Source organism: Seriola dumerili, unplaced genomic scaffold, assembly GCF_002260705.1.
Source record: "Seriola dumerili isolate Sdu_G_001 unplaced genomic scaffold, Sdu_1.0 BDQW01000998.1, whole genome shotgun sequence".
In the NCBI taxonomy this organism is placed as follows: Eukaryota; Metazoa; Chordata; class Actinopteri; order Carangiformes; family Carangidae; genus Seriola; species Seriola dumerili.
The window spans coordinates 220,630-233,484 of record NW_019175253.1 but is presented as its reverse complement, the minus strand read 5'-3'; the positions used below and the strand labels follow the sequence as shown (position 1 = coordinate 233,484).

The 12,855-nt window shown below is 42.2% G+C and overlaps 1 protein-coding gene across 3 annotated transcripts in view; it reads right to left on the bottom strand.

Annotated features, from left to right (window-relative positions):
- Window positions 1-327: 327 nt before the first annotated feature.
- The window catches only part of atp11a (ATPase phospholipid transporting 11A), a 42,969-nt gene continuing 30,441 nt past the window's right edge, over window positions 328-12,855 (bottom strand). Inside the window, exons 19-32 of one of the 3 annotated variants that reach the window (XM_022766679.1) lie at window positions 12,674-12,777; window positions 11,659-11,840; window positions 11,008-11,259; window positions 10,733-10,910; window positions 10,550-10,652; window positions 10,181-10,326; window positions 9,992-10,051; window positions 9,751-9,878; window positions 8,835-8,970; window positions 7,717-7,740; window positions 5,827-5,892; window positions 5,594-5,697; window positions 5,306-5,471; window positions 328-2,212 (exon numbers count right to left, since the gene is read on the bottom strand). In XM_022766679.1, the coding sequence (XP_022622400.1) occupies window positions 1,931-2,212; window positions 5,306-5,471; window positions 5,594-5,697; window positions 5,827-5,892; window positions 7,717-7,740; window positions 8,835-8,970; window positions 9,751-9,878; window positions 9,992-10,051; window positions 10,181-10,326; window positions 10,550-10,652; window positions 10,733-10,910; window positions 11,008-11,259; window positions 11,659-11,840; window positions 12,674-12,777 (1,931 nt within the window). In that variant the 3' untranslated portion in view covers window positions 328-1,930. Of the gene's footprint in view, window positions 2,213-3,782; window positions 3,861-5,305; window positions 5,472-5,593; window positions 5,698-5,826; window positions 5,893-7,716; window positions 7,741-8,834; window positions 8,971-9,750; window positions 9,879-9,991; window positions 10,052-10,180; window positions 10,327-10,549; window positions 10,653-10,732; window positions 10,911-11,007; window positions 11,260-11,658; window positions 11,841-12,673; window positions 12,778-12,855 lie in introns of those variants that run through there. The other 2 variants (XM_022766680.1, XM_022766681.1) reach the window with 2 other exon arrangements.

Here is a 12,855-nt window from a genome sequence, read left to right as displayed (position 1 = left end):
TCTAATAATACATTAGAGGTTTAGAGGTGTGATACATTTTCACAAAGCCAGGCTACATGTTTCCCCCTGTTGCCAGTCTTTGTGCTAAGCTAAGCTAACTGGCCGCTGGTGGTACCTGCATGGGAATGGTGGTCGATCTTCTCTTGTGACTCTCAGCAAGAAGGGGAGTAAACGTCTCACTCTGGCAAACATGACGTCGGCCAAAACTGAGAACATGAAAGCGAGTCTAAATCTAATTTATGAGTCACATTAGAAAACACTTCTATTGTTTTCTGCTGCAGGAGGAGCAGAGGTTTTAGTGACTGTGCACTGACCTGTGCACCTGCATGATGTTAATAAAATATAATGGAAATAAGTTAAATTAATTATTAGATATTTGTTTCATTTCATACTTTTTTTCCTGCGCTGTCTGTTATATAGAGGTTGTGTGTCCATCAGTGTATATTACAGTGTTACAGTTATGATTATATGTGTGTTCTCCTGAATAAATGTCTATATGACCAATGAGCAAATCTCAGAAATATTAACTACTAATTTAAGGCATCAAGTAGTTTGGAGCACTTGATAGAATCCTTGCGTTATGATTGGTTGTAAATTTTTAAGGTGCTGAAATGATATGCAACCAAAAATCAAACCTCCCCAAACTCGACAACTGACTTACGGACCACACATCTAATTATATCGCTCAGTTGTTGCCTTGAGGAGGTCAGGTTTTTCTTTCTTCAGGTTCTTTGGTTCATAATCTCTGTGGTATTTACAAGCTGACATTAAGGCATTAAGAAACAGCTAGCAAGCCGTCACACAGCCATTTCTACTGGATTCTATCACTAAATCAACAAGGCAGAAAAACTTAGATTAGTCTCTCAGCATTATAGATAAATATAAGATGAATGTCTATAGTTAAAGTGCTTCAAAGACAATAAGAGAGAAGGAGATCCTGCAGAGATGAATACAGCACAAACACTAAGACGACCACTAGCTATCAGCACACAGATGCACACACCTACCCCCCCACACACTCTACACTACCTACAGGTGAGTTTAAAAGCTAAAGTGTTGGACGTGGAGCTAAAGTTGGTCTTTTTTTCTTTAAGACAGAATAAAGAATAAGTAATAAAAGAGGAAGAAAAGGCCGACTCAGATCCACTTTTCAAACACTCAAGCTTCACTTCTCTACCACACCCCTCCTTACAATGCTGTAGGATCTGACCCCAGAGTCCTACGGAGTATTTCGGGATAACAGGTTTGCACACAGGCAACACCAGTTAGTCCTATAAAGAGGCAGAAGAGACAGATGGAAAGAAGGAAATAAAGAGAGGAATTAAAGAAAAGAAAATGTTTGGTCAGAGAAAGCCTGTGCCTGTACTATCTTCATCATCATCATCATCATCAGCAGCAGCAGCAGCAGCAGCAGCAGCAGCAGCAGCAGCACAATTCCAGTCACAACACACCATGATCAGTCTTTAAAAAGTCATATAAATCCTACTAATTAGAGAAAAGTACACTTCAGCTGCCCGCTGTCAGAGGCAGATGGATTTAAAGGGCCAGTGCACATATTTTTAGTGTGACATAATGTGCTTTATGAAATCACTTTCATTTCATTGTGACATCGGTACACTGAGCCCTTTGCACGTTGTGGCGGTGAGCGAGGCCCTGTGGATGGAGTCCTTCCCAGAGCCGTCCCACAGTGCTTTGTGCCATACTCGGCTGCTGACCTGGGAGCAGTTATGAAGGTTACGCCAGCTCAGTAACATGAACAAATTCAGTTACTTTTGGGTGACTTTACTTCCCAGCTCTGATAGCAGTGACCTGATCCACATCTGGACCAATTTATCATAATCACTCCTTTTTCTTCAGTTCAACTCCAAACTGATGCCATTGTATTTGATATCAGAATATAAGAATAGAAAAACAACAAACAAAAAATAAATTAGACTGAGGTCTCAGGCCCCGCCCCACTGTAAGCGTGTCCCTGTCTTGGGTGGCGGGACCCATCTGCGAACCGGAGGAGCGGGGTGAAGGTGCAGTAGTCTGGTGCTCTTTGCCAGCGTGTGAACATGACTTTCTTGGTAAAGGGTTCAGACCTTCGAGGGTTTGGGGCGTTCCTTTGGTGGGCCGAGCCTCGCCGGTGGCTGCCAGCCTTGGATGGGGCATGGAGAGATGCCAGGGGGGTGAACTCGGAGAGCTGGCCCTTGTACAGTTTATCAGCGTTCTGCGTGAGTATAAAGAGGGAGGAGAAGGAGACAGTGCAGGAGAGAGATTGAGAGAGACAGAGGGAGAGAGGGAGGAAAAAGTAAAAATAGACAAGGAAACATGTTACTTGTGGAGAACTGCAGAGAGCTCTCAGACAGCAGGTGGAGGATATACATTGAGGAGACATTGTTATCCCAGCTGGCCAAAATTCACTGTGATATGGTTCACTAACAAATTGTGGACACATACTTTTGCATGGTCTGGAGCTGTTTTCCCAGAGTTTTCCCAGTTTGGTGAGATAAAACATGACTGGTCTGCGCAGAGTCCTGACCTCAACCCAAAACCCAATCCAACACCTCTGGGATGAACTGGAGCCTGACTTTGTATTTGGACGGCTTCTTCTCTCTCAGGGGTTTTACTCTTGATGTTTTGGAGCAGAGATTAGAGCACGAGCTTCAGTTAGAGGAAGGTTACAGCTGAAGAAGCGAGTTCTAAATGAGCCACTGCACAAGACAAGAAAATTTCCTGTCCTAACTCTGCATTACCAGACTATTCAGTTGTTTGTTTATATAATATAATTAATAAAATATTGCAGTGCCTTTAATCTAATTGGCCAGCTGTGATAATAATGTCCTGTGCGCTCTTTTTAGACACAAGCAATGCAACCCGAGCACATTACACATTAGTACAAAAAATAAATAAATAAATAAATAAATATTGTAGCACAATGTAACACCATAAGCTTGCTTTTATAGAACCAAACCAAACCATGCAAATGAAAAAGTGACAAACATGCATGAACGCTCAGTCCCACTGTGAGTAAACAGTCTTCTGCCTCTGTAGCGATGCTGAAATGTGTCACTAGAGGGCGCCAGAGCTCCATGTAAAGAATTACCCAACGGGATGCAAGTATATTATACAATACCTGGAGAAGTGTCAGCTCGTTCGGTGTTCACAAACGCATACAGACACACAAACAAACACACCACAACTCACGTGTTAGTCAGGTACAATGTCCAAAAGTCAAACCTGGGAACCGCACACCACAGCAAGGTAAACCCCATCACTGCAGGATGTTAATCCATTACCAAATTACCACCATTACCCAATCCAACCATCACACACACACACACACACACACACACACTGGCAAGGCTGTGTGTCTTTTACCATGCTGAAGACCTCTTAGGTTTCTGTGACAGCTACTCCATCTAGTAACGAGTCAGTACTCTGGTAGGCCAGGGCCCTCTCAAACCCTTTATCTCTCACACACTGTGGACACGCACACACACACACGCAAACACACACACACACAAACACACACACAGACACACACATTCAGACACAAACACATGAAGGGTCTCCCACTTAAAGATAAAAATACACATATTCTAACCTTTAAAAGGAAACTGATTTCTAAAACAAAGACATAGATGCACTGGCATGCAATCAGACTGACGAGAGAGTCACTTCATGCAAACGAGGGGCAGAGAGAAAGTAAGAGGATATAGAAAGAGGAAAATTCAGAGAGAAAGAGGGAGCGTTAGAGACAGGAGGAAAGGCAGAGGGTCACCTCCAGGAGGGCTGGGTTAGAAACTGATTCTGCTGGAGGTCTGAGACAGCATAAAGATGGTGGAGGGCTCGGAGGCAAGGCACCGACGCTTAGTCTGCCATGGAGGAGAACCAGAGGGAGGGGTACGGCAGGAGAGGAGGATAAGGGCGGTCAGAGGGAGGAGTGAATGAGGAGAGGGGAATCAGTCAGATCTTTTAAAGAGCTACATGATCAGTGTGATTTAAAACAGAAAGCACAAGTTCTTGTGATGCTTCCAGAGAGAGGCTGAATTATACACAGTGTTCACATTTAAACAGACGAGAGATAAAGTCTGTGTCAGTGCATCAGAAATATCTCATCATGGGAAAAGGAGAAATTTAGGTCATGGAAGAAGACACACATGAAAAGGCTTTAAGGTCATTAGAAGGCAAAAGTTCAGACCTCACTGCAAACAGTAAGAAAACAAACACAACAGACTGTACACATCGACTTTCCTTCATACACTGCAGCAACTGATCTAACTATCGAAACAATCACAGCGGCCTGAAGGAAAGTCCCTAGCTACCCATGTGCTGCATCTACACCAAAAATAACATCAGTGCTGTGCTCATCACAAGCTCCTCGGACTAGATTCCAGAACCTGGGAGTGGTGTGGTTTAGTCTTTAATCTAATTATCTAAAAATTTATGATTAGTGTCTTCAGTTATTGCAAAGAAGACAAATCAGCGCACATCTAGAAAAACATCTAGAAAAACATCTAGAAAAACTATTCGTTCTTTTTCTTTGTTCTTTGTCTCTTTTGTGTCTATTGCATCTCCTTCTCTTTTCCTTTTCTTCTTCATGTGACACCCTCGATAAATTCTTTTTCGTTTTAAAAGGATCAACATGAATAAAGTTTTCTTGCTTGTGACTGGCTGTGTTGTAAACAGTATCCTTTACAGTGAAGCTTTGCTTTGTTTAATAACGACAAACTCACTGCACTTTATCTCTAACATCAAGGCCCAGCTCTTCAACACCAAATCTCTATTATTCAAACTTCATAGTTTTTACTCATGCAAACTCAGTGCATGCTTTCCACACTGTAACCTGCAGACGATTAACATTACTGTACATTACACAGGAGAACGCCCACTCCCAGGTTCTGCAGCAGTACTAACTCTCCATTAATAAAATATTTCGAGTGTCAGTTGCTAAAAAATACATATACACCATCTCTATTGTCTTAGACTTAGAAATGAAGGAGCACTGCACACAGACAGAGTGGAGCTTACTGACTTACATCCAACAGAGCAGGGACATAGCCAAAGCCAGCATACATCTGCTGACCCACAGTCATCAGTTAGACATTTCACACACTGCATTAGAGTTTACATAGTGATTAATATTCACAATACAGAAAGAGGCTAATATTACTGAAGAAATGAAGCCGCAACATCCTGTTTGTGACAGGACCAAAAATTAGGTTTAAAACGGTACAATTTAAAATTTTATTACTTTTTTAAGTTAATAATACAATATATTTATGTATTGTGTATGTACTGTTATGTGCACTGTACCCACCTGTATGCGTTCAGTAGTTGTCGGCCACAGCGCCCTACAGATCACCTTCTTTACCACATCTGGCAACAAACTCGCCGTTATCAGAAGGATTATACTGAGCCAGGCCGGGCCACTGGACAACATCTGCATGAACACATAGTACATCCTCTGGTAGTTGAGGAAGGGCCTGGAGGAGAGGAGAGGAGAGGAGAGGAGAGGAGAGGAGAGGAGAGGAGAGGAGTTAAGAAATCCATCCAACATTATTTTAAGAATCAAAAAATGAAATATAAAACTGTTTTCCAAACCTACCAGATGATTCCTCCCCACAGCAGAGAGAAGACCACAAAGAATATCAGTGAGCCCCAGATGACAAAATGGTTGATCCAAGTCCAGTAATGAGTATCTAGAGCCAACTACAAGAGAGACAGGAGACATGTCATATACAGCTCACTTTAATCATGCCAGTGAGGCTTCATTCAGCCTTCCTTGAGTGCTTCTGTGAGTGCAGATACTGTCCATACTGTGTGGGTATGCGTGGTTACCTTGAACGTCACAGTGAAGACTAACACAGTGAAGACCAGAGTCCCAAACGTCCAGTTTCCAAACATCTACAGAAGCAAAGGGACAACAGCTGCTGTTAGCGACACGTTCAGGACATTTAATGTGAACTACAATTCACTCTGAATCTCAAACATACTGTCACATCAGTGAGTACACACTCTAGTGTTGCTGCAACTCATTGTGTAATGTCACACACTCAGCTGGAAACTGGACAGATTTAAAGCAACTGTTGCTGAACTTGCTTAAAAACTGTCTATACTCCTTTAACATGCATCATGAGTGACAGGACTGTAATCCAGGAAAATTCTCAAGTAACTGCCCTTGGCTCATTCAAGATCTCTCTGGAGGCCTGGTGTTAATGTGCTACATAGTGATAAACTGAAGTGCACATATTCAGTAAGGAATCAATCAATCAAACAGATGGCAGGGAGTTCAGATTATCAATGACTGATGTATGGGAAAGATGTGCGATGATGGTTTAAATGTTACGAGAAGAAGTGATGTGCATGGTAATTGTGCTACACGCATCATTTACAAATGAACAAATTGTAATTAGTCATGTAAGTTTAAAACTTAGAGTCTCTTTGTGACTGAAAGTTACAGCCTCACTGATACTGCGTACGAGAGGACTACAGTATAATTAATACACTTTATCCACAATATTCCTATGATAATGATTGTAGTGTCCATGACCATCTTTTAAACCAAAGCTTGAATGCGCTCTTTCTTAAAAATTCATGATAGTCATAAAGATTATTTGCCAAAATCAAAACAATGTCATACTTTTGTCATTTAGATTTTCACCCTAACTCAACTTTGGATCCTGTGGCCACAAACATGCAAAAAGTATAATGAGACAACCTTTTTATTTTTGCTGAGGTTTCCCCAAATGTGTTGAATCAATGAAAAATGATAAAAATGTGTGATATGTGAATAAAAAAAAGGAAAAAAAAGAAAGTAAAGACAGGCATTATAATGTAAAAAGTCGGCCTGACGTTATAGTGACAATGAAATTATGACATTCATGAGCTGTGACATGACAAAGCCAGTGAGCCTTAAAATATTTGGTGGCTGCCATTATTAAAGGAACCCATTATAATGTTCAACAGAATGAACTAGTAAGATTGTTTTTTTTTTACTTTTACTAAATATAATTAAAAACAACTGTGGCTGATGAAACCCTGAAGGAAAGCTTTTTTTCTTTAAGAGGGTACAATAAAGAACAAATAAAACGTGTTAAAAGTGACACAGCATCACTTAAAACAGATGTCCTTGTGTAAATAATCCATCTACCTTGCAAAAGATAACATTTCAAGGTATATTTCAATGTTCTGGGTTTCCCCTTTTACTATTTGTAACAATTCAAAAGCCTCAGATTTGCGTCCTGATGGATGAAAACATCAGCGCTAACTTCATTCCACCCAACAAATAAGTCCATAAATAGTCCTGATGGTTTGGAGCGTGACCACAGTTGTGACAATGCTCTTGTGATCTAAAAGGAGAACCATCATCTGCAGGAGAATTAGATTAGAAAGATGGCTCGAATGTCATGTAATGGAAGTAGGAGTGCAAACTTTTTTCCATATTTATGTATCCTGTGCTTCTAGTCGAACACACACACACACACACACACACACACATACACACACACAATGCACACACAGTGTAAGCCTAAGGTGTTTGATCACTACAGGGAGGTCACTACACAGAGGCCTACAGCTGTTGCATCTACAGCAGGCACTAAGGGCTGGACGTGAGATGAACGGTGAACAGATGACGGGTGGCTCGGTATCAGGATGTGTGACGGGACGAAACAGGAAACTGAAAAGTGAAACTAGGGAGAGATGACAGAGAGACAGGGACAGGCTTACCATCTGTGTGTTGGTTGTCATTAGCTGGGAGGAGGAAAGAGAAGCAAAAAGAAAAAGCAACAGAAAGGTAAGAGAAGAGGAAGAAGAAGAGGAGAAGGCCAGAAGAAGAAAATCATAATAAAATAAACAACAGTTTTGTGGCTGGAGAAGAAAAAATAAATTAAAATTAGATGCAAAACAATAAGTGAAATCAAGCAACTCAAAGCAGTCCAAGAGGTTTCTGGGAGAGTAACGCTTCTTGAAAATGAAAGAGAACACAGAGGAAGATGGTGGAAAACCCGCCATGCTGTCGAGTCTTGGATGTGGATGGAAGAATGTCTGTCATCTTTTATACATAAAACTGTCAGTCCACTAAACTCATTCTTTACTCAGGGGAACACGTTAGACCAGCAGCCGTCAAACTTTTTCTGCCTGCTGCAGAAATGCACAGAGGAGGGTTATTGTGTTGTCCGTACAAAGTGATTTCTAGTAATTAACTGGTGACATTATGAGGAAAACTGCAAGACAATTAACTGTTTTACCTGGTGTTTCCACCACCTACAACCTGAAAAATGACCTGCAAATATCTACTTGGGCTTACGACACAACAACAAGCTACATATCAGAGATTGGCCAACTGTAAAATGAAGCTGCAGTGCAGACCTCCTTTAACTTTGAGAGCTACAATCAGAGTAAAAAATAAAAAGCCAAAAATAAATCTCTCTGATGCTTCATAGTAAGAAATCTACTATCAAAGCAACTGTGTGTCAGTCATAAAGGCTGCAGTTAATACACCTTAAACCTGGGAAATAAAAGAGAAAAAATCTCTTTGATTTATGTTTATTAATAAACTGAAAACATCCCAAAAAGACAGAAAAAGACAAATGACAAGCAGCAAATCATAGATGTGGCTGTGCCTGTCGAACATGGAAATCAAACGCAAAATATTTTCTATAAAATTATGCAGCCTACGGTTTAATATAAATGTAAATATCCAGGATCCATGGCTTTAAATTTAACATATAAAAGTGGAGATAAAGGCAGCAGTTATGTCTTCACTCAGCGGCCTGTGGATACTGTGTCTTTGACAATAAAATTAAAACAATGTCTATGAGTTGGCATAGACACATGGGTGTTACCTGTCCATTGCTGGTGAAGGTGGTGTTGTCAAACAGGAAGTAAGCACCAAAGAACATCACGATAGCGTCGTACACACCCAGGATGGTCCAATATATGAAGATGGGCCACCGCAGCAAAGAGTTCTTAGCAATATCCCTGAAGATAAACACAGCATAACAGTAAACATCATGAATTACTCATGTTGCCCTCCTCCCACATGAGTGATGACACAGTTATTGATCAGTACTACATTAGCTGCCTTAGGGACCTTTCCTTTACCCAGAAACTGATGAAAAGAGATATCTTGATTTGATTTAGCACAGGCCTCATATGCAGTGATTGATGAATACATCACAGGTACAGGCTCCTCATAAACACTACAATAATACATGATGTAAGGCCTTTTATTTCTCTTCAGAAGTCTCATTGTTTGTGACAAGAGACAAGGGTCATACGATGAGACAAGGGAGAATTCAGCCTGAGAGGAAGAAATTCTTCACATGATCATGTGAAACCTCGAGTTTTCACTTCGGAAAAGTTGGAGCTGTGACTAAGCTGAATCAGTGAAGTGAAGAAGGAGGCGGAGGCCTGATCTGGATGTATCCAACAAATGTCTCCTTTGCATGGATGTAAAATCAGTAGGGAAATGTTGGTGCCTGCAGTTTATTAGAGCCAAATTGAGTTAGTTTCCTTCTGCTTTTGAAATAACTCAGTGTCATTACTTTGTAGACCAACAATCCAGTGGGAGGTATTATGACTGAGAATGTCTCAAATAATCTGAATATTAAATCTTTATGTGTTTCTTCTGCTTATAAAGGTGAAGTAAACATATAGTTAAAATATTAGAGAGCCGATGGGTGTAGACTTCTCACACCTGCTGTGCTGCCCTGCATTCACTGAAGGTTTTAAATGGTTTGGGAAGATTTCAACACTAACCTATAGAGTGTAGGGTCCTTCTTCAGGATGTCCATGTTAATGTGCTGCTCTATGAGACTGTAAAGCAGGATGGGCAGCGAGGTGAAGCTGATGTTGTACAGAGTCAAGTAGGCTGTATCATACAGAGGCTGGGGAAACAGACAGAGAGCAGCATTTCAGTCAGTTTTACTTTCAATCCCAATGATTGTTTGTTTATTTTGTGTGTGTGCATGTGTGTGTGTGTGTGTGTGTGTGTATGTACCTGTTGTGAGAAGCCACAGAAGAACTGGTAGAGGAACTGGGGGAAGATGAAACATACATTCTGCAAAAAGACACAAATAAGTGAGAGAAGAAGCAGGCAGCAGGTCAGTATTTGAAACTGTGAATTAAAGTATTAACATCCCTGAGTTGTTTTTCCTAAACAAACGTCTTAAACAAACACTGCTTCTACCTTATAGAAGAAATATTGCACAAGTTCAGAGATGCGTATGTAGTAATAGTGTCCGTGGACGAGCAGCATCTTCTTGAGGTGTTTGAACTTTGGGATGGCGTAGTCACTGTTCCTCACTGCCTGACGACCCTCCTTACCCATAATACCTGGAAAGGTGGACAGAGGTTTGTCACTTCCTGGTATTTCGGATTAAAACTGTAGCGACTGAACACATTTATATGCTACATTTTTTGGTTAAAGTAGCAGTCTACATGTTTGTACAGTAACTGCAGTGTGATGCAGGCTGCAATGTATTGTCTGAAGTAACTTAACATACAGTTGCATGTTGATCAGATGGTGCAGGATGGGTGAAACTGCTACAGTACTAACCAATGCCAACATGGGCCTCCAGGATCATGCTGACATCATTAGCTCCATCTCCAATCGCCAGTGTGATCGGGTGCTCCTTGGAAGCTTTGATCAGCTTCACAATCTAGAAAGAAAAAGTCACATCATAGCTAGGAACTCTTACTGAGTGAAAAACAACACAGACGCCATCAGAAGTCTCTGTACCTGAGCTTTCTGGAGCGGCGCCATTCGACAACACAGCACCGCGCTGCAGTTGCGGCAGATTTCTAGGAAGATCTCTTTGTAGTTCCCTGAGTTGGAGTCCTCCTGGCCGGGCCTCAGCACTGCAGAGAGGGTGGCTCCGTCGATGATCAGACCATAGTCAGTGCAGTCAGCTGATAAACTACACAAACACAAGACCAGTCAATAGGGAAAGGGTTGCTTAGCTGCCATACAAGACTGAGGGAGTCACATTGTCTCTTCCAAACACAGACGCTCACCCAGAGAAAGTGTCCCTGGTCATGCCCCCGTGCTGCCGCAGGACGGTGCGGCTCAGGTCAAACAGGACATCGTGCAGGCTCTGCTCCTCGGTGCGTTTGGTGGTCAGCTCCAGGATCTGGGTGTTGCGACGGAAGAGCTTGCTGGCATAGCAGGTCGCAGCCGCCGTCTCCATCTTATCTCCGGTCAGCACCCACACCTTCATGCCGGCCTTGTGCAGAGACTCAATGGTGTCCGCCGCTTTTTCCTGCAGCCTGTTGTGGAGGGAAGAGAGAATGTGTGGAAGTGGATGTTTTAGTTGCACAAAAATAAATATTCAAAATATTGCTCAGAGGCAACAACAGAGACATTTTCATTGTTTTCTGTCTGCCTCTCTTTGCACAGGATGAGCAGACTCCCAATGTCCTCTGAGTTACAGATCCCTTTGAAGCCTGCACTATAACTGTCTCAGTAGTGTGTGTAATTGGAGGGTTGAACTGCCACTTGGTCTTGCTCAGTTTGGCTCACTTAGAAGTGGGGCAGCACTTGTCATGGCAGCAGCACGCAAAGACTCAAGAGTTAGAGCTTAGCAGTGTCTGAAGTGCAGACATAATTGCTATAAGACACCAAAAGCAATAAAACAATAAAATTGTTCTTTAAAAGAGATCCTCCACCTGTCCTCCACAGCAGTGGCTCCTAGTAGTATCAGATCCTTCTCTATGAGGTCATAGGCCTCCGCCAGTCGTTTGTCCCGGTCCTGTAGTGCCAACTTGGCACCGTTCAGCAGGTGGCAAACCTCCTGGTACTGTTCAGGGCTCAGAGGCCTATAGGCAACACAAAGTGTCCTCAGACCCTCCTGGAGGAGACAGAAGATTCAAACAGGGTTAGTCTGCTCATCTCTAGAGAAGAAGAACACATGCACTTTCCATCCATCTAAACAAACAGCAACATCCAAACATTCAGAGGTCTCTGAATGTGAGTGTGTGGGCAGCAACCGCTCTTTCTATCTGAGCCTCACCAGTACAACACCCACTACAGATCATTCTGCTCTCACTGAAAACAACAATTTATCTGCAGCTGCAACCTCGACGAGTGCGGTCTGCGTGACCTGGTTTCCACTACAGGTTCCATTCACTGTATTTAGCTCATCTGTATGAGTGAACTGAACATCAAACTCCGCCCTCAGATACTCTTGTTCTGTGATAATCAGCTCTGCATTGTGGGAGTTATTTTGTGATAAGATGTTGAGGTTTACTGCTTTATTATATGTACTTCTCTACAACCTGTCCAGTTGGTTAAGGTGGGTTATTTCTTTAAAGTAGGTTATTTTGCTAAAGTTTAGCACTAGTTTGCTTCACAGTCAACTTGTATCACAACCTGTATCACAGCTGAAAGGGAAAACTGCTAGTGCAGTTTTGTCTATTAGAAGCCACACTGGAACCGCTATGGAAAATTACAGAGCAACTGCTTGGTAGAAATGCGGGCCATGCTCCACTGATCTACTTCCTATGGTAACCATAGGAACAGCTGTGGTCATGTGCTGTAGCTGTAGAAACCAGTGAAGTCTCAGAAATGTTCCCAGAGAAAATGACTTTGTGTTAGTTTATGGGTCTATGAGAGAATGAGAAAGGGTGTGTGTGTGTGTTTGTGTATGTGTGTGTGTGTGTGTGTGTGTGTGTGTGCTCTCACCACTGCGTTGTGCTCCACCCGAGCTCTAACCTGATCCACCTTGCCTGAGATAACCCTGGGGAAGATGGAGGAGTCTGCACCTTTGCAGAACAGATAGAGCTCACCTGCTCACAAACAAACAACCACACACACACACACACACACACACACACACACACACACACACACACACACACACACAC